Genomic DNA, 20,688 nt, shown 5'->3' with positions numbered 1-20,688 from the left:
ATGGAATGCTTTAACATGTTTTACAGCAAAAGTTTAAGGATATTTGATCTGGAAAAGACAAGGTCAGAGCTCTTCTTGGAGATTACATTATTTTCAGCCTTCCATTTTCTGCACCAAATTCTCACCTTGTGACTAACATATGAATATTCATGCACTATTATGTCGCTCGTTAGTTATTGCTATAGGGACAAAGTCCAATAAATGGAAATGCATTTAAAAAACATTTTAAAACACTTTACTGACCTATGTCTTCCAGCTGACGTTTCCATGTCTCAGCTTCAGGAGAGTCTGGATTATCTGTTATTAGCTGCTTCAGAATGTTCTTGAGATCCTCCACTTTCCCAGAATGCTCGGCAAGCTCAGAAAGTAAAACCTGGACACAGATACCTGTCTGTCAGCTCATTCACAATGGAATCAAAGTTTTTTTTTTTTACTATTAGATAATATAAAAGGCAAAAATAAATTAAAGAAAGTGAAAATATATTTGCAGGCTGGATTTAAGGCAAAGTAATTTGTGGGGGTCTGTAGTTTGATACCCCTGTCAAGTACTCAATTGTCTGAAGATGTTACCTTGGTCTCTTGGGCTTGAGCACGCACCACCTCTGGCCGCGAGGGAGAGGCGGTCTGCCCTTGTGCCAGGCTCTGTTCGCGGGGACCTAGCCACTGGACGAGAGCCTCAGTGCTCTGCCTGGCCTTCTGCCGCAGGTCAAGAGAGGCCTCTTGCCTACCCTTCCTCTCCCTCAGGTCACTGCCCAGCTGCTCATACTTGCAGTTCACATCTGCCACTGCCACCTGGATCTCAGTCAAGTCTGAGGGTAAGAGCGAAGAAATGTTGATGCAAGTACAGTCAGAGCAGGCCAATGACAAGGCCAAATTAGTTATAAAACTGCATCATGTTTGTGGTATTTTTCAAAGCAATGATATACAAGCTGAGGGATAAGCATTCCAATGTATTTTTTATTTTTTTGTCTTACTGGACTAAAATCCATTTAGTTGAGAACAGCAAAACACGACATGCAGAAAAATTAAAGAATGCTCAGTTTATTAATTTATTACCTCGTTTTAGTTAAATCAAAGTTGCAAATTTAACTTCTATGCAAAATTAGAATAGTTCAAGAGAGTATAGTTTAATTAGAAGCTCAAGAGAACAAAATCGCCACTTCCTGGGAAGTTGGTCGCAAATTATCTGTAAAAAAAAAAAAGGAAGTTGCAATTGGGAAAACCACTGTGGCTCTTTCTTTTGCGTTTGGATCCCTGGTGTTTGGGAAGGCAATCATGTGAGAATTCTGGTAGGGAATTAAACCAAATCATTTTAATGACAGACTTTGGCTCAGGCATTGCAGAATGATCAAACCAACATTTGAAATGCTGTGCAATGAAATGGGTCTGCTGGTTATTCCAGTTACCCAATCAATCACATTCACTGTTGAGGTAAAGTCACATGAGTTGTTTTGCTGCGCATCGAGGGACTTATTTGGTTAATGTGTTTCCATCGTACTTAATGTGCATGTCTCCTTATCGGATAAAAAAATGTATCCACCTCAACTGAGCGCATAAGTTCTTTTATATGCAATTTTAGAATTTATGTGCATCTTGGTGCTTCCATCCAGCGTTTGTTTATGCAATATCCCAAAATTCACATAAAAGTAGGTGGCTGGAAACATAGCTAGTGACAGCTACACTCTCTTCCAGTTTTGTCAATGCGTTACAATGTAAATCAATACACTAGATAATGACTACACTGTCTGAACAAACAGATTACTTGTAAATAGATAGTTTGAACAGTCCTTTGTATCAGATTTATGTGCACTGAGACAGTGTCAAAGAAAGCTTAAATGATTGGACAAATTGGTCATATGCACACAGACAGATGACACCAATCTGCACATACTTAGAAAGCAAACTAACAGAACAGGACAAGAAGCAATGCAAAGAGAAATAGGGAGAGTGAGTGAAAGGGTGAGGAAGAGAGATGTAGAGTTATCGGGCCTGGGGGTGAAACGGAAAATGCAAATGACTAATAGAAAAAAAGAGTCCAGAGATAAGGATGCTGCACAGCTCACTGGCTAAAGGGTGTGAAGGAAGCTCACCTTTACAGGTGTGAATGCCATTAACACTGTTGGGGCTGGAAGCACCATTGAGCTGGGAAACACCTGGGAGAAAGACACACAGACACACGCTCAGACAATGCCACAATAATTCACAGGCATGCTGGAGCAGCACACTCATACACAAGCAGCTAGACAAACTCAACACAGAGGATTTAAACACAGAGCCACATATACAAACAAAAATGCTCAAAATCAGCAGTCTGGAAGGTGGTAGATGTGATAGTTCAGCCAAAAAGTCACCCTCATGTCATTCCAAACCTGTATGACTTTCTTCCATGGAGCACATTTGAATAATGTACTGGTCGCTCTTTTCCACGCAACAACAAATGAACAGGGAAAGGAGCTATTATGCATCAAAAAGAATGCAAAAGCACCATAAAAAAATAAGGTTGCATTTATTTGATTGAAAACACAGTAAAAAAAAAGTAATATTGTGAAATATTATTAAAATTATTACAATAGTTATTTCAATATATTTTAACATTTTCAGCACCCATTACTCCAGTCTTCAGTGTCACATGATCCTTAAGAAATCATTCTAATATGCTAATTTACTTCTCAAGAAACATTTATTTTTTTATTATCATCAATGTTGAAAACAGTTGTGCTGCTTAATACTTAACATTTGTGGAAACCATGATACACTGGCATTCAAATGTTTGAGATAATTAAGAAAAGAAAAGAAAAAATAAGAAATTAATACTATTATTCTTGTGGCCAGGATCTATAAGTTTGCATTTTCTGTTCCCTGGAAGAAAGAAAGTCATACTGTTTTTGAACGACTTGAAGGTGAGTAAATGATGACAGAGTTTTCAGTTTTAGCTGTAATAGCTACAGGCGAGCTACAGACAAAGAAAAGGAACATTAGCCCTGAAACTCCACAATGTTGTTTTTCTTACCAGCCTTGTTTTTGGGGGCTGTGATGTTAATAACCAAGTTCTCAAGTTGTGAACTGGTCTTGTTTAACTCCTGAACTTGGCTTCCTTGGGTCTCAAATTCTGAGAGCAAATCCTACAAGCAAATTTATAAGACATGTTAATTAAAGCTCACCTCACTAAAAACAGAAACTGATGTCAGAACACTGTAAATAGAGAGAATTACAGCCCTACTTTAAGCTGCTGTGCTCTTCTCTGCAGGCCTTCTGTGCTTAGGTTGGGCTCTTTGGCAGGAAGTTGCTCTTGTACCGACTGCAGCCACCTGAGGAGGGAGCCAGAGCGCGAGCGAAACTCCGCCAGTTGCTGAACGCAGCTTTGGATGGAATCAAATCTGTGAAGGACACAGAGCAAGTTAGATGAATATGAACTATGAAAAAACTGGTTTGATTAAATTTTGTTAGTGGTGAGTCTTCACAATGCTGGCTCCAATGAGGGGACTTGTTCCACGTAAAATAAAACAGCTTTTGTGAGCCCACTTGATCATATTTGTCAAACGTCTTATTCCTTTCTTAGTGTAAATATTTTTAATGGGGAAAAAAATTCAGAGTACACCTTTAACAGCAGAAATTGGCCTTTTAAACCACCATAACAGAACAATCTTATTTAAACAGACAGTACCAGACATCTTTGGCTAACTATGCCTCCTATTAATATGGCAACACTAGATGCTACTATTTTAGGTCATGGTGATAGATCAGGACATTGTGTGGGATATAACCCAGAGCCAGACTCCACTCCAGGCCAGCATGCCTTCTAGCAATGTTAGCAGCAGCGAGTCGAAGGTCATGTCCAAACATGCTACCATTTACATACAGTTTATATTATAATAATCCCACTTCCCACTCACAAGTATTCCTAGAGATATGTGGAGTGGATTTAGACTTGAACACATGACTAACTCTTTTATGAGTCCTCTGGAAGTACATTTTAAATGCCTAGAGGCCCAATGTGGCATCTTAAGGAGGGATGTGGCCAAATGGTTTCTATAACGGCGGATACAGTGCTGTCAGATTGAGTTAGCATGATTCTATTTTTTTTTATAGCAGAAAGCATTCATCCTCTTATTTTTGTCACATGTCAAATGTCAAAGCAATTAGAGTTGGTACACCACATTTCAAGATGAAACTATTGCAGAGAATAGCTTGGAACAAACTCACTATTGTGCTAATGGCTATAGTTGCCAAAGGCATTGAGGGGGACAATATTACAATACCCTGAATTTGATAACATCATTAATTCTACTTCCAGTCTGAACAAAGAAGTTATATGTGGAAAACAGGGATATTACTGTTAATTAAAACTATTAAAACATTTTTGTTAATTGAAATAAAGCTGAAATAAAATAAAATATAAGTATTAGAAGAAAAACTTAAACTAAACGAAAACTAGAAATGTTCAAACTAACAAAAATAAGATTAAGTTGAAGCACTAAAATAAAAAATAAACCTAAAACTGAAATAAAAATAAAAATAAATGAAATAAAAAATTAATGACATTTTTTATGAAATAAAAAAAGTAAACCTAAATAGCAATATTACAAAAAAAACCCCTCTAAATTAAAATTACTAAAAATTAAACTAATGAGAAATGAAAATATAAGAATAAAAGCTAATTCAAAATATTAATAGAACAAAAAAAACACTAAAATAACACTGGCGCAAGATGTTTTCACAGCTCTTTCCACTCACCTCTCTTTGACATTAGATTCCAAGTGTGCAAAGTCCTCAGAAACCTCTTTGGTGGTGTCCAGAAGGCTTTGTACATTGGCAAGGATCCCAGATTGGCTTAGGTCTGAACCAAGCTCAACAAATGCTTTTAATTGATTTGACTCTTGGGTAACTTCTGATCTCACCTCCTTTATTGAAAAAGAGACAAATGATGACACCTTCAGACATCGGCCAATAACATGTAATCTTTCAGAAAGTATGTAAATCTGTGGCCTAATTCTCTAACCTCTATGGTCTGTCTGTAGTCATCCACACTGCAGTCTGGTTGGCCCACTGGGCTGAGAGCCCTTTCTCGACTCTGCGTGAAGCTGCGGAGGTCTGCGCACTGGCGCTCAAAACTCTCCAACTTGGGCAAAAGTCCCCGCAACTCAGTCTCTCTATCTGCTTGCTTGGCCTGGGCTGCTGTATAGCGCTGACTCAAGTCCTGCAGTGCCCCCTGCAGGCCAGATGCTGTCGATGCATCTGCAGACTTCAGGAGCTTGGACACAGAGTCCGAGGTGGCATCCACGCTTCCCTGCCTCGAAAGAAGCTCCTGACGTATTTTCTGTGGGGGGTGGGGGAAGCGCCATGTTTATATAAAACATTTTCTGGTTAAAGATCTCTGATACTGATGATCATGATGGTACATTTAACAAAATACCTGATTTTGTGTAAGGGCATCCTGAACTGCTTGAGCAGTGGGCTGGACTGATCCAGGTGATAACGGTAGGCCATCTAACCATGCCAGCAGTGCTTTAAGACCCTCCTGGACGCTGACTGATTGGGCAACAGCTGTTTGAAGCTGTTTGGCTCTCACTGATACGGAATCAGACAGGGTTTCAAAGCGCTTTTCCAAAGCATCTGAAATAACCAAGAGGAAGATTAAATTATATGCAAGGAATAATGTAAAGTGTACAGGTCATTAGCACAAAATAAAATAGAGATCAGGTCTTGTATCACTTCTAAGGGTTTATTTTGTAATGATAACTGAAAATTATACATTCAATCATAAAATACTTTACATCCGAGTGCATTGATTGACCAATCGAAAATGAATATTCCAGAGAGTTGTGAAACACACTCAAAAAGACATAGGGTGCGTCTCAATCAGTTCCCTAGTTCAGTAGTCAGGGCATTGATCAGGGAGTCTGCCATTTTAAGGGCTGTCTCAATATCAAAACCATTAATGGAAGTTCTGAAGTGTGAAACATAAATCATACAAGCCAATACACTACACATATTGACACGCGATAGATGTTTTGAAAATTTTTTTTTATAATAATTATCATAATTATATTTAAACATACATCGCTAGACAGGTACTGCACAGGTACTAATAAATGTACAACTGAAATGTTGCAGGACACTCGAGTCTATGACAAACGGTTCAAAAGTTATGGCCATTTGTCTTAATTTTTTTTTTTTTTGGTCACTGTAGCGCCACCGTCTGGCTGATCGAAGCAAGGCCCAGAGTAGACTGGGGGAGTACTTACCAACCCTCCAAGTTTCAGGTCTCTAGGCTTTACGGTTTGACCTATTATTTATTATATATTAATAATAATAATACAATTCTTACAATTACAATAGGGTTTCAGCGCTATGCACTGGAACCCCTAATTACATATTACAATATATTAAAATAGACAGCAGTCATTTTGTATTTTAATATTCCACATTATTACTGTTTTTGCTTTATTTTTGATAAAATAAAATGCAGCCTTGGTAAGCATAAGGAACTTAAAAAAAAAAAAAAACTTAAATCTTAGAGACACTAAACCTTTCAGTTGTAGTGTATGCTCTGTTTTTTGAATGAACCTACTTTTCTCAAGTTATTCGCTGGTGGTCAGAATGAAATTACCTGTAATATTGTTAATATCTGCATTTTTGAGAGTTGGGGATTCCTGAGTGCTGACCAGATCTTTTCCTGCTCTCTTGACCTTCTCAAGCTGTACCGAACGCTCCGCCAACTCATCCTGCAACAGCTGAGAGAAGACAGCAAAAGAGAGAAAAAAGGCTGATTAATCAGGAGGATTCCTAATGGGTATGGAAACGAAATTTTGCTTAGGTGATCATTTCCATTAGTTTATCTATCCAGTAAAATTGTTTGTGAGCTTAACAGTTTAACCAGAAAAGAATAAATAATCCAACCTGTACAGTACTGAGAGTGCGCTGCAATGTCTGGGTGTCTGTTTGCTCTCCGCTGGGTTTAAATACACTCTGATTTTGCTCCCGAGTGCTCAGCCAAGTGTCTAAAGAACCAGCCTCGTCTTGGTAGTGCTGGTATCGCTCCTGGAGACCTGAGAGACGGGTGCCAAGTTCTGAGGACTGATAGACAGAACACAAAACACTCAGCATGTCTTCAGTATGTTATATGTCATTGCAGACAGAGAATATGAGGCTCTGTTTTGTACCCACCTTGCTGTGTAAGGAATTGTAGCGCTGTGTTGCATCTTGGAGCTTGTCACTGACTAGCTGTCTGGTTACCTCCAGAGTTGGATCAGTACTGCCCACCCTCTCCAGAGCCCCCTGGACAGAATCCAGAACCTTCTGACCAGAGATAGTCACAAAACGCAGGTCTGCTTTGTGACAGATGACATCTTCTGCAAGCTGAAAATACAGAAAAACACATTCTTAAATGTACTTCAGGGAGAAAATAAAATACTTTATGTTAGACATCACCATCAGTATATCTTAATACCTTTTTGTGCTCCTCAATCCTGTCTTTTAGGCCTTTTCCATCGGTTTCCCCTTCCCCAAGTGAATGTAGCTCTTGCTCACTCTGATCAAGCCATGTTCCCAGGTTTCCATGCTCCTGCACAAACTTAGCAAACTCGTCTCTGAGGGCATCTACCTGCCTCAGTCTGTCCTGACAGTTCTGGAGACGCTCCTGATGCTGACTCTGTAGTCGGTCCAGCTTTGCTCGCAAGCGTTGTTTCTCCTCTGGTGGCACACTGGAGTCTGGTTGCTCCAGGAGGGAGCGGACAGACTGGGCCACCTGCTGAAGGTGAGCCTGTTGAGCTTGTAACTGCTGCAGCTCGGTCTGGTGCAATAAAGAAAAAGCCAAAATGTCAAAGGGAAGACACAGCACTGCAAACTTGACTGACTAAACTGAATTGTTTAGAATTGATTGAATGTTCTTGAAAACTGACATTAGAACATACCAAAATTTACAACTGAATGAACTTGCTTTGAAACTGACTTTAGAATTAACTAAACTTAATTTACAACATTAAAACTGAACTATAGACATGAGTAAACTTACTTTACAACTCTAAAACTGACTGAACTTACTTCAGAACTGAGAACATTAATGCACTTTAGAATAGAGTTACCATATTGGTAAAACATTGTGAATTATTGAGACATTGAGAAAACATTGAGAATTATTAACATTGATTTAAGAATCTGACCTGAAGCACGTCTCTGTGAGAATTCAGAGCATTCTCTTGTGTTACAGATGTCGGGGTGTCCGTGACGGTGTCACCAAATGACCTCCTCTTTGAGTCGTCCAATGATGACAATTCTCTGAGCAGTGTATCTATACTTTCCTGTGTCTCCTGCATCTGCTCCTCTGCTTTAGCCTTGGGCAGAAGCAAAACATGACAATGAGTTAAAAAAATGAATAATACATGCTGAGAATTTGAAAAAGAAATTATATGTGAACAGCTTACTCTTTGTGTGTTCTGCTGCAGTGTTGTGACAATGGCAGTGTCTACTTGAGCTAGTGAGGAGTGGATTGATTTTGTAAGTGAGTTGTGCTGCTCCTTCATTTGTGAAAGAGCCCCTTGTAATTTAGCCCTCTCTTCAGGACTCAGACTGTCACCCCGGTCAGACAGGAACTCCTCCACTGAGCGGATAGTATCAGTCAACAAGTCACTTTTGATCTGAAGGTCCTTCTCCGCCTCCTATAGTTAAAGGGTACAAACAGTAACAATGTTTTCTGTAAAATACTGTGTAATAAAGATGCATTCCCCACCCCCCTTTTGCCAGTAATCATACATTCATACTTCTCAGACAATAGATAAGTAAATGTCAGATGTGTCTCTTTTTCCTCACCTTTAGCTCTCTTTGCTTCTGCTGTAACGAGTTCACGTCATCTGACTCAACCCCAACTTTCTGATTGGCCAGGAGGCTGGCAGCCCCCGCCAACCACATTGTGAGATTCTCCAGTTTTTGAGAGCATTCTGCCTTCTGCTGCTGCACAACCTATATCCCACCATAAGAAAGGGAGTAAGAAAAGTGAGGGGAAAAAAGTTTTGCATTTGATCTATTATAATCATAATTAAGTGCTCATCACATATTTCTTTTAACCCCCACCAAACTCTCACAATTATAAATATGCCAGGTTTCACACAAAGTAAACAATGTACACTCGTTGAGCATGATGTGTCCAAAGTCATCACACAAACCACCCCAAAACACACAACAGGCCAGTGAAGCAGAACAATAACAAAGACCTTAGGACAAAAAATAAAAGCTGGATATTTTCCTCTCTAAAAAAACAAGCAAGCTATACAGTGAGGCTACATTTAAATCTTTAGCCTTTTCCAAATGTGTCTTCTGAGGCAATCTGTAAGAGCAAGGCAGACAGGTTAATACACACGTTATGTTCATACACACGCAGCTAGCAAACTCAAGTTTGAAATGCAGGTGGCTACAGAACAGGGCTCAACAATAAATAATTATGTTTATTTAAATAAGGTATAGTTATCTAGCTGGATAACATGCATAAGGTTTTGTCAAAACTGTGACTTGTGATTGTATTGAAACCATCAGTTAGAATGGGTTGAGAATTATATACACGTTCAAAAGCATTAAGATTTTGCACCACATGGCACAATTTACAAAAAAAAGTGGAGTATGAATATTGCAACAGAATACTGAGCATGTGCACAGTAAGTACTGTATAGCTATACATTTCCAATATATTTTAGCTGTACATTTTTTCAGGTATTATTGCAAATTTAATAATTTATAATTGCAACAATTTTGTTTTTGTAATTTCTGAATAAATATATATATTATTTAATAAATAAATAAACATTATATAAAGAGTTCTTATTATGTTCAATTATTTTTCTTGACGCATATAACAATATGTTGCTAAAAAAATACTAGTGAGGCAACTAGAAATCTAAACTACTGTCTTGACTGGGCCAGCAAACACAAGTCATTATTGTGGAGTCCCGCAGAAGCATTATTGAAACAAAAGATCAGCATTATCAGCAATACTGCTCTATAAAATTAACCGAACAAGTAGAACATACTAAAATTTACATACACATGAAGATCATTTTGATTTTAAAATGCAGCATTCATGCTAACAAGTATTCATGCATGCATCAGTAATGTGGTTTTCCTTTTATCGTGATTAATTTTCCTTTATCACAACTGAATGATTGTGAATCAGTTAAGTTAAAAGTAAAATGGAATATTCTTGTTCTTAAAATAGCAGCACAAGCAGTTATTCATCTGTTTGCAAACCTCTCTATCCCTTGTTTGTCTCTCTTTTTCCATTTTCTCTTCTTTTTCTTTTTCCATTTTCTCTTCTTTTTCTTTCAGTTCTTTCTTCATTCGTTCATTCTCTATCGTCTGCTGAGCCGATAGTGCCTCTGCCCTGGCATGACTGAGACCAACAGCCTGGTGAAAGACCCTCTGTAGCTTCTCCAGCTGTCCAAGGAGATGCCTGCTCTGATCAGGCAGCAAGTCCTGTGCATACTCAGAGATAAACACCTGAATATTGAAAGCCACATTGCTGACTTCATTGGATCGGGCAGCGAGAGAATTCTGTATATGCTGTAGGGGAGAAAAAAGAAAAAGAAAAGACTGAAAAAGATGCCATCACTATAACTACAATTATCACTGTTGATGTTTTACCTTGCACAACTGTTGTTTCCGAGTGATCTCTGCCAATGTCAGTCCATCTACCCCTGTTTCTTCCTGCATTTGTGTCTCAGTCTCCTTAAGCCACATGAGAAGTTTGTCAATTTGCTCTTCCAAAGATTTCAGCTGACTGCCTACAGCTTCCTGCAAAAATATAAAAACCATGCAAAGAGATTTAAAAGAAACTGCTCTGACATGGAAAAACCTCTAAACTAAAATTTGTACGCATTTTTCTTACGTTTTGTGCATCACGTTGTGCTTGTAACCCCTGCAAAGTGTTCTTGGCAAGGTCCCTGCATGCACTGTAAGCCCGGGCTAAGTTTCGCCCATCTTTGTTCAGGGCCATAAGCAGCTGAGGAGGAACATCCTGAGGGTGAGACTCCAGTAGCTGTGTGGCAGCTTTAGTCTCCTTGAGCACTTCTGGTTCCAAGTCAGTAATTTCCAGGAAAAGAACCTGAAAAGAGAATTAAATGAAAATACAGCCCTTTTTAGTTTAAAGTGATAGTTCACCAATTTTTTTTTAATTCTGTCATTAATTACTCACCCTCATGTTGTTCCAAACCCGTAAGACTTCCATTTTTTTTAACGAAAACGAAATATGAACGATTTCTGTCCCTCCATTGAAAGCTACCCAACTACCACTGTGATGCTTCAAAAAGTTCATAAAGAGATCATAAAACTAATCCATATGATTCGAGTGGTTTAGTCCAAGTAATTTTCTGAAGAGACACAAGCACTTTATATTATGAACATATTAAATTTAGACTTTTTTAATTCACATATAAACATTGATCAGCGAACATAAACAGAAGGTCAACTGAACCTGCTTGACGCACGAGAACAAACCTCTTGCGGAAGCTTTAAACGAGCTGCGTAACACGAGAATGAACCACATTGGATCTCGCATGTCAAGCGAACATGCTTGAGCTTCCATTTACCAGATCTGATGTGTGCACTGATCAATGTATATATGTGAATCAAAGCCTGAGTTTAATCTGTTCACCGTATAAAACGATCATGTCTCTTCAGAAAATTTGGACTAAACCGCGCAATTCATGTGGATTAGTTTTACGATCTCTTTTTCAAAGTTTCATTAAAAATATCTTCATTTGTGTTTCGAAGATCTCTGTCGAAGGGTTTGGAACGACAGAGGATAAGTAAATGATGACAGAATTTTCAATTTTGGGTGAACCTGTTACATCAAACATTTTGCTGTAATATAAAGCTTGTACCTCCGTCTGTCTGATTATGTCATCCAGTGTGGAGAGACTTCGACCAACAGACTGTTGTTGCTGCTGCTTAAGGCGGACTTCGATGTGTCTTACCATGGAGAGCAAGGCCACAATCTGTTGGTCATGCTCTAAGCACTCTTGTCGGGCAAGTGAGGACTGAAAATAGAGGGAAAATCATTAAAAAGAATCAAGTAAACAGTATTTGCAATAAAAGACATAAAAAAAGTCAAGAAAAATCTTTATTCTTTACCTTGCTAGCTTTTGTAGTGTCCCTGCTTATTTGTTCAATATTTTTTTGAATTTCTTCAGGCCGCCTCTCCACTGAACCCTCTGCATATTCCTCCACATCTTCTTTCTGTGTGATATCAGACTCTGGGATCACCTCCATAAGGGGTAGTCCAGAAATTGTACATTCTTGAATAGAAGGTTTATCTGTGGCTTCATAATCACTGAAAGGGGGCTCCTTGTCTCTTTCTTGATGAACTTCATTGCTTACCTTCTTCATTGCTGTTTTGGCAATTTGTAATGGAGTACACACCTCATTTGACTGAAGCTCTTTGGAGACCTTCATTACTGGGACACATTTGAGGGGTTCTGATTTAGCAACTTCACTGTCAGTCACTGCAGTGCTTGATGGCAAGGTCAGTTCAAATTTAGCGTCTATCAACTTTTCATCATCTGTATATAATGGCTCAATGCTTTGTTCTTCTGCTGTTCTTTCTTTGTTTTCCCCTTCTAAATTATGGATTGGAACCAGTTCTTTCTGGTTTATATCTACAATGTCATTAGAGGTCTTTTTAGATGGAATATTCTGATTCATATCATCCGCACTTAATCCGATGTTTGCACACTTGTCATGTTGATCTTCTTCCTGTTTTTTAGCTGAGGAGCATGCATCAGTATCAGACCCAGGTAGAACATCCTCTGCAATGTTTGGCACTGACCTTTCAACCCTTTCTTTAATTTCTTGTCCCACTTGCTGCAGTTTATTGCCCTCCTCTTTACTTTGAGAAGGCTTAATGTTTGTCTTTTCTACAAAAGTCTCCTCTTGCGTGGTCGTGCAGCGTTCTCCATTATTGGCTATTTGACGCATTGCTTCTAATTCTTCAGCAGCTTGTTTTTCACTAACTCCTCGCTCAAACACCTTCCTAAGAATGCTTTCCTTAGCTTTCATCAAAAGTATTTCCTTCTGTGCCGTTGCCTGGTTGGCTTTCTCAAGTTCACACTTCTCACTTTCTTTCTCATCTGACTGATTGCTTTGAGGTTGTGCATCAGGGACCACAGTCTTCTGCTCTTTATGAGTCTCATCATCTCTTTTCTCTTCTCCTTCAATAAACACTTGCTTTGCTTTTTTACTTTTGCTTTTCTTCTTCCTCTTCTTTTCTGATATCTCAGTGCCAAGGTCCTTAAATACCTCAATAGCTTCCTGACCTGGGTCTGTTTTTTTTCTAGTTGTGACACTATGCTGTGTTAGAGTCTTCCCTTTCTGATTTGCAATGCTTTCATGATCAGACTCATGTTTGGGGGTCTTAGTTTCATTAGAAGTTCTATCCATCCCCATTTCCAAATCTTTGCCTTGCACATTCCCATCGCTCTCTGGCACAAGTGCAATACCACCACTTGCATGGGTTGTCTCTGATAGCTGTACTTCGATCACCTTCTCTTTGTCATCTTTCATAATAGGCTTTTGACTAGTGGTAAAATGGGCTTGTCCATCAACCTCTCCTTTTTCTATAGGTAAAATTCTGGCTGAGGCGTCTGAAACTTGTGGCTTTTCAGCATTTTCTATTTTAGCTTGCTTACCATTTTTCCCTCTGCCTTTCTTCTTTCCTGGTCCCTTAACTGTCCTTGTGGATGTAGAAGCACAAGGATCCAAACCAGTCTTCTGCCTGTCCTTAATTTCCTCAGCTTTGGACAACAACTGATCTGCTTCTAGCTTAAAACTATGGCCTTCTATTTGCTCTATAGATGGGTTTTGTTCCTTGTTTTGCAAGCCATCATCACTGTCTGAGAAAATGACTTTAGAGGTTGCAGGCTCACTTACTGTCTGTCTTTGGATCTCTGTCTCTCCTTTTGTTTGCTCTGTAGATGGGACTTGTTCCTTGCTGTTATCTGTGCTTTCTGAGAAAATAGCCATAGAAATTGCAGATTCATTGAATCCAGTCTGTCTCTGGATTTCCATCTCTATTGTGTGGTCATGTGAAGCTGCTGAGTTCGTAACTTCCACCTTTTGCCATTTTATCTCAGAAATCTCTTGGGGTTGCTCAGGGCTTTGGATTGGCTGTGACTTGATATCTTTGCTTTTTGTGGGCTTTATCTCTTTAATGGCCTGATGAAGTCTTTTCTCTGCTTTCAAGGTAAATTCAGTCAGGACCTCCAAAGATGTATCATTTCTGTCATCCATCACTGCATCAACCAATTGTTCCTTGCTTTCTGAATCAGGACCGACGTCAAGTTCAAGCTCCTCTTTTTTTAGAAGATCTGCATCTTTTATTTCAGCCTCTCTAAGATATGGTGATGGTGGTGGTATACTCAATAGATTTTTCTCAGGTAACATTTTATTAGGGCTGACCTGATCTGATACCATCTCAGGATGAAAAGGACAAGGGGTTCCATTTGTTGAGGAGGATGATATTTTGGAACTTTTCCTCTCATTTTCATCTAAATGGCACGTGTCATATTGAAGTTTAGCAGCCATTTCTGTGGATATAAGCCCATATCCAATTGCCTCAGTGATGCTGGGGACCTTCTGTCCACTGGCTGGATTGAGCAGCCCCCCTTTTAAGACTTGATTTGTGGCAATACATTTAGCCATGTCTTTATCAACAAAGCCTTCATTTATAGCCTCTAGAAGAGGCAAACGCTCTCCACTGTAAATGTTAATGATACCCCCCGTATCTGCTTGACTCTGCAATAGTCTTGCTGCAGGTATGGGATCCACTTGGCCTGCTTCAATTGCCTGTGGTAAGGTCATCATTTCATTTGTTTGTTTATGGGGAACACCCCTGAAATGTCTCACTTCAAGGAATCTCTGTCCTGTCTCAATGTCAATTTTACCCTGGTTTATCAGCTCAGAGTAGGGCACAATACGAGCGTTATGAGGGTCCAACAATCCGCTTTTCACATTGGGTAAGTCCATAGCTTTATTTGCCGTTTCATCATCTAGAAGGCCTTTAGAAACAGCTTCACTCAGAGTAAGCCTGCTTTTTGATGCATCATCATAAATGGAACCTGTAGATGCTTGAAGAAGTGAAGTGTCTGGATCTAAATTAGTTGGTGCCTGGCCCTTGAAAGCCTTTTCCAGTGCTTTTAACTTTGGAGCAATTGTGTGATCCATGAGACCCAGGTCAAGTGCATCCACAACAGTGAGGCGAACACCAGAGCCATGATGCACAATGCCACCTTCTGCAATCTGCTGACTTAAAATCGCCTGAGCCACATCTTGACCAATTATGCCACTCTGAAGAGCTTGTTCCAGTGGAACTGTCTTTTTGTTTTTTGGGTCCACCACCCCTTTCATTTGTAACTGTAGTGCCAACTTGGTTTGCATTGCATTTGGATCTGAAGATTTTCCCCGACATGACTTTTCCAAAGCAAGAAGCTTCTCCTTCCTACCCTCTTCAATTAACCCAAGGTTGGCTGCAAGGGTAACTGATACCTTCTTGTCTCTTTGCAGGTCAACTATTCCCCCTGACACAACCTGGGCTTCAAGGAGACGAGCAGCAGTATCGGAGTCCAACAGGCCAGCTTCAGCAGCATCCTTAATTGAGCAGAGGCGACCACGCTCCACATCAATGACACCGGCTAAAACCTTTTCTGAATGAAATACACAGGTCATCAAGTCCTCATCCAACAGGCCTTTTTGCATCACATCCTCAACACTAAGGGACTTGCAGGCATTACTATCCAGAAAACCATTAAAGAGACCAGCTTTTTTCATAAGCTTAATAGCAGTGTGCCCTGGAAGCAAACCCTGTGCCAGAGCTTCATCCAAGAGAACTTTTTGGCCACCTACACTTACAAGACCACCTTGTTGCAGTTCCATAGCCATACTCTCAAGCTTCACATCATCATCACTTAGTTCAACAGATAAAGTCTTAATTTCTGAAGGGTGTAATTTCTCATCTTTATAAGGTTTATCAAAGATGTCTTTATTTACCTCTTGTTCAACCATTTTCTTTAGATCCTCTGACTGTTTTGCAGTCTTGACTTCATCTGACTTGACATTTAGCGTATCATATTGTCCTAATTTTACAGTATCTTGGATTGAAGAGTGTACACTGCTTTCACCTATGTCAAATGATTTTTGTTCAGTCATCTCTAGAAATATCCCACTACTCTCTGCTTGTTCCAGCTCAAGTGTTTGCTTATTTTTAGATTCATTTAGTGTTGAATCTATAATTTGATTTTGAGAAAACATCCCTTTATCTGATAGGGTTGAGCTTGTATGCAAAGGCACTATTAAGGTTTGGCCTGTCCCTGTCGAGGGTGCAAGGTGTTCCTCTGTCCTTTTTATAGTCTTGCCCATATCTGTCTTCTTGCTGTCAATTTTTTTTGGTTTAATCTTGGTTTCTTCATATTGATCAGATGACAGAACTTTCTTTTGCCAGTACTCTTCTTGTAAAGGCTCTATAAAGGCTCTTTCTGTGCCTGTCAAGGTTGAAATTTCTTCCTTTGATTCCTTTATAGTCTCACCAATTTCAGTGTTCTTCCTGTAAATTTCATCTTTTTTAACCTTAGGTTTATCACATTTTCCTGATGACAGAACTTTCTCTTGCCAGACCTCCATTAAATTTCCCTCTGTGCCTGTCAAGGGTGCAAGATCTTCCTCTGTTCTTTCTATTCTCTCGCCAATATCAGTGTTCTTCCAGGCAATTTTACCTTTTATAATCATTGGTTCTTCATATTGTCCTGATGATAGAACTTTCTCTTGCCAAACAACTTCATGCATAGGCTCTATAAATGCTTTTTCTAAGCCTGTCAAAGCTGCAACATCTTCCTCTTGTCTTTCTTTTGTCTCACCCATGCAGGCAGTTTCATCTTTTTTAAACGTGGGCTCTTTATAATGTCCTGATGACAGAACTTTCTCTTTATGTAAAGGCTCCATAAAACCTCTGGCTGCTCCTGTCAAGAGTGCAAGATCTTCCTTTGCTCTTTCTAATGTCTCACTCTGTATTGCAGTGTCCATCCAAGCTATTTGACCTCTTTCTGTGCCTGTCAAGGTTGGAATTTCTTCCTTTGATTCCTTTATAGTCTCACCGATTTCAGTGTTCTTCCTGTAAATTTCATCTTTTTTAACCTTAGGTTTATCACATTTTCCTGATGACAGAACTTTCTCTCGCCAGACCTCCATTAAATTTCCCTCTGTGCCTGTCAAGGGTGCAAGATCTTCCTCTGTTCTTTCTATTCTCTCGCCAATATCAGTGTTCTTCCAGGCAATTTTACCTTTTATAATCATTGGTTCTTCATATTGTCCTGATGATAGAACTTTCTCTTGCCAAACAACTTCATGCATTGGCTCTATAAATGCTTTTTCTAAGCCTGTCAAAGCTGCAACATCTTCCTCTTGTCTTTCTTTTGTCTCACCCATGCAGGCAGTTTCATCTTTTTTAATCGTGGGCTCTTTATAATGTCCTGATGACAGAACTTTATCTTTAGGTAAAGGCTCTATAAAAGCTCTAGCTGCTCCTGTCAAGGGTGCAAGATCTTCCTTTGCTCTTTCTAATGTCTCACTCTGTATTGCAGTATCCATCCAAGCTATTTGACCTTTTAACAACTTGGGTTTTTCATTTCCTCCTGGTGACAGAACTTTCTCTTGCCAGTCCTCTTTATGTGAAGGCTCTGCTCTTTTGACAGTCTCAACCACATCAGCCTTGCTCTCAAATTCATCTTTTTTAATTTTGGGTTCTTTACATTCTCTTGATGACAAAACTTTCTCTGGCCAAACCTCCGCATCTGAAGGCTCAATAAAAATTCTGTCTGTGTCTGTCAAGCATGCAAGATCTTCCCCTGCTCCTTCTATAGTCTTACTCATGTCAGTGTTCTTTCTGTCAATGTCATCTTTTACATCTACATAGTCTCTCGGGGACAAAACTTTTTCTTGCCGAATCACTTCATTTGAAGACACTATAAAGGCTCTGTTTGTTTCTGTCAGCGGTGCAAGATCTTCTTCTGTTCTTTCTATTGTCTCTCCTATATTGGTAATCTTGCAGGCAATTTGACCTTTTATCTTGGGTTGTCCAAACTCTTCTGAAGACAGAAATTTATTTTGCAAAACCAAAGGCTCTAATAAGTTTCTTTCACTGACCACCAAGGGTGCAATATCTTCCTCTGCCACTTCTATAGTCTCTTCCATATAAGAGTCCTTGAAGGCAATTTTATATTGTATATTTGGTTCTTCAATTTCTTCCAAATCTTTTTCAATCCCACTCATAGCTATGCTGTCCACTGTAACTCTAATGTTGTCAGAGATTTTGTGTTGGAGCTGTCTGGCAAGGTTTGTGGTTTTAACTTTTTCACATAGTAGTTCTACCAATTCTGGTTCTAGTAGTACTAGGCGTTCTCCTGAGTGAGCATCAATGTAGCTGTGTGTCATAACTTGAGTGAGAAGTTGGTTTTGAACCTGCTCTTCTGACCTGCCTTCCTCTGTGATGGAAAAATCATAATTGAAACCTGCACATGTGGCAGAGGGTGATGAAGAATAGGCAGATCCTGAACTCAATCGCTTCATATATGAGGAACTTGACTGAGTCACATGGGAAAGGACATCTGGAACCTGGGTCTGTTTTAGGATCTCCACTGCCTGAGGCTGAAGTATCTTCTCAGCTTGATGCAGAGGGACCACCTGTCCACTCTCAGGCAGATATATTGCACCAACAGAACAACGTTTTCTCAGGGCTTTTGCAGCAAGCTCTCTACTGACGACACCCTGCTGAAGTGCTTCACTTACAGGAAGCAGCTCTCCTGATTCTGGCCACAGTATAACTGAAAAAGACTGTAGAGATTCCAGTACACGTAAGGCTATGCGAGGAGAGAGGAGGTCTCTTTGAATGGCCTCATCCAGCTCTAGACGGTCCCCACTGACTGGATCTATTATTCCGCCTGCTTGAAGTTGTCGTGTCATGAGGGTGCAGGCCAAGTCCTGATCCATCAGGCCATGTTGGACAGCCTCATTAACAGTCAATCTGTGTCCTGACCGGGGATCTGTGATACCTCCAGCAAACAACTGAGCCTCCAGAAGTCGAACTGTGACATGGCAGTCGATGAGGCCCTCTTGAACAGCATGGAATATTCCCACCTTTCTGCCAGAACATAAGCAGACAGTTCCTCCTGGCTTCTGTTTAATTGGAAAAAAGCGCAGACCCGTCTCCTGATTGAAAACACAACGCTGTTGAAAGTCAACCAGACTTAGTTTTTCTGCTGTATTTGGATCAATAAGTTCTCGTCGGTACAGACAGGACTGCAGCTTTTGACAAAGATCGGTAGATAGCAATCCCTTCTGCCTTGCATTATCCAGGCTGATCATTTCTCCATTGGAACCAACCTTCAGGCCGCCAGTGCTTATCTGTAGCTCAAGTATACGGAGCCCCACCAGCTCCTTTATGACACCTTCTTTCACAGCAGTGGCTACTGGTAATTCCTGACACTCAGCAAATTTTGCTGTGTTGACAAGACAAAGGGCAGTCTCTAAATCTTTCAGTGATTGGTAGGCATGTTTATCAATTAAACCACTGGAAAGACCTTTATCTAATGACAGGTAATCAGGGGAGTCAGGCTGAAGTAGACCACCCATGACAACCTGTGCCTCTAACAGTACATGACAGGTGTCTTGATCTATGAGGCCACGCTGTGCTGCCTGAAAAACTGGAAAGGTTTCCATGGTGCCAAGGTCAATTACTCCAGCGATGACTTTCTGATCCTATGGAAAGATAAAAAATCATAATTTTTAGAATGGTTCTTATTTAGTTATTTTTATTCACAATTTAACTAGGAGGGAAAGAGAAAAATGCCCGCCACCATAGTTGGAGTAACTTAAGTCAACATAAGAAGCAATCATCATCTTCATACTAACATTCATGCATTATTCATGAGCATAAAGAAAAATGTACAAAAATTGCAAAGTATAATTTTATTTATTTATTATACACAAAAAACACGACAGCTCAGCATTGCAGTGTGCAAAAAATATGCAAAAATGCACAAACTGAACGCTAAAAATACAAGAGGACAAAGAAAAAACAGGTAGAAATTTTGAGAAAATATTGCTAGGTCAGAAAGAAAGCAAAAGTAAGAGAGAAAGCAAGCACTACTTACCGTGTGGGGTGGTACGCACACACACTGATAGACCGAGGGTTCGACGGTTTGAGGCGCAATAGGGTGAGAAGCCGGATGTTAGCGATCTGCATGCCACACTCCAGCTGCCTGATATGCTGCCCGGGACTGACTAACAGACTACTTTCATACCTCTATTACCATATGCATTGTTTTTTAAAACATGTTTTGAGACTTACCCATGAGTTTGATCTTGGTTGGTAAATACACGTTTTTAATTACTTATCAACTAAGGATAGTCCTGTATTCTGACTAAGTTTTTTCTTACTCCCAATTCTGAGATGTCTTACATTTTTCTCCCGGCAGCTGTTAGTGATTTTGAAGCAAAATGCTGATTACATTTGACAAAGAATTACAGTATTAAACACATGGACTGAAAACAGACAATATCACACATACAGACACACAAACAAACAGACATATAGCTGTGATCTGGACACATCATGCTCAAACAGTGAGGTGGAGGTTTAGCTGGCTTTTTGTGCTCAGT

At 39.7% G+C, this 20,688-nt stretch overlaps 1 protein-coding gene across 23 annotated transcripts in view; it reads right to left on the bottom strand.

Moving 5' to 3' along the window:
• macf1a (microtubule actin crosslinking factor 1a) overlaps positions 1-20,688 on the bottom strand; it is a 173,130-nt gene that overhangs the window by 50,431 nt on the left and 102,011 nt on the right. For 21 of the 23 annotated variants that reach the window (XM_056257615.1, XM_056257616.1, XM_056257623.1 and 18 more), the window contains 20 exons: positions 12,118-19,785; positions 11,868-12,023; positions 10,874-11,089; positions 10,630-10,779; positions 10,237-10,548; positions 8,809-8,958; positions 8,424-8,657; positions 8,163-8,333; positions 7,451-7,792; positions 7,168-7,359; positions 6,901-7,077; positions 6,611-6,734; positions 5,414-5,613; positions 5,000-5,317; positions 4,735-4,901; positions 3,221-3,377; positions 3,011-3,122; positions 2,091-2,153; positions 571-809; positions 244-373 (listed from right to left, as the gene is read on the bottom strand). In XM_056257615.1, coding sequence (XP_056113590.1) covers positions 244-373; positions 571-809; positions 2,091-2,153; positions 3,011-3,122; positions 3,221-3,377; positions 4,735-4,901; positions 5,000-5,317; positions 5,414-5,613; positions 6,611-6,734; positions 6,901-7,077; positions 7,168-7,359; positions 7,451-7,792; positions 8,163-8,333; positions 8,424-8,657; positions 8,809-8,958; positions 10,237-10,548; positions 10,630-10,779; positions 10,874-11,089; positions 11,868-12,023; positions 12,118-19,785 — 11,278 coding nt within the window. The remainder of the gene's footprint in view (positions 1-243; positions 374-570; positions 810-2,090; positions 2,154-3,010; positions 3,123-3,220; positions 3,378-4,734; positions 4,902-4,999; positions 5,318-5,413; positions 5,614-6,610; positions 6,735-6,900; positions 7,078-7,167; positions 7,360-7,450; positions 7,793-8,162; positions 8,334-8,423; positions 8,658-8,808; positions 8,959-10,236; positions 10,549-10,629; positions 10,780-10,873; positions 11,090-11,867; positions 12,024-12,117; positions 19,786-20,688) is intronic. The other 2 variants (XM_056257608.1, XM_056257622.1) reach the window with 2 other exon arrangements.

Source organism: Rhinichthys klamathensis, unplaced genomic scaffold (genome assembly GCF_029890125.1).
Source record: "Rhinichthys klamathensis goyatoka isolate OS25496 unplaced genomic scaffold, OSU_Roscu_1.1 h1tg000140l_1, whole genome shotgun sequence".
Lineage (NCBI taxonomy): Eukaryota > Metazoa > Chordata > Actinopteri > Cypriniformes > Leuciscidae > Rhinichthys > Rhinichthys klamathensis.
The sequence above is the reverse complement of the archived record's forward strand: the minus strand, read 5'-3'. Positions and strand labels throughout refer to the sequence as shown.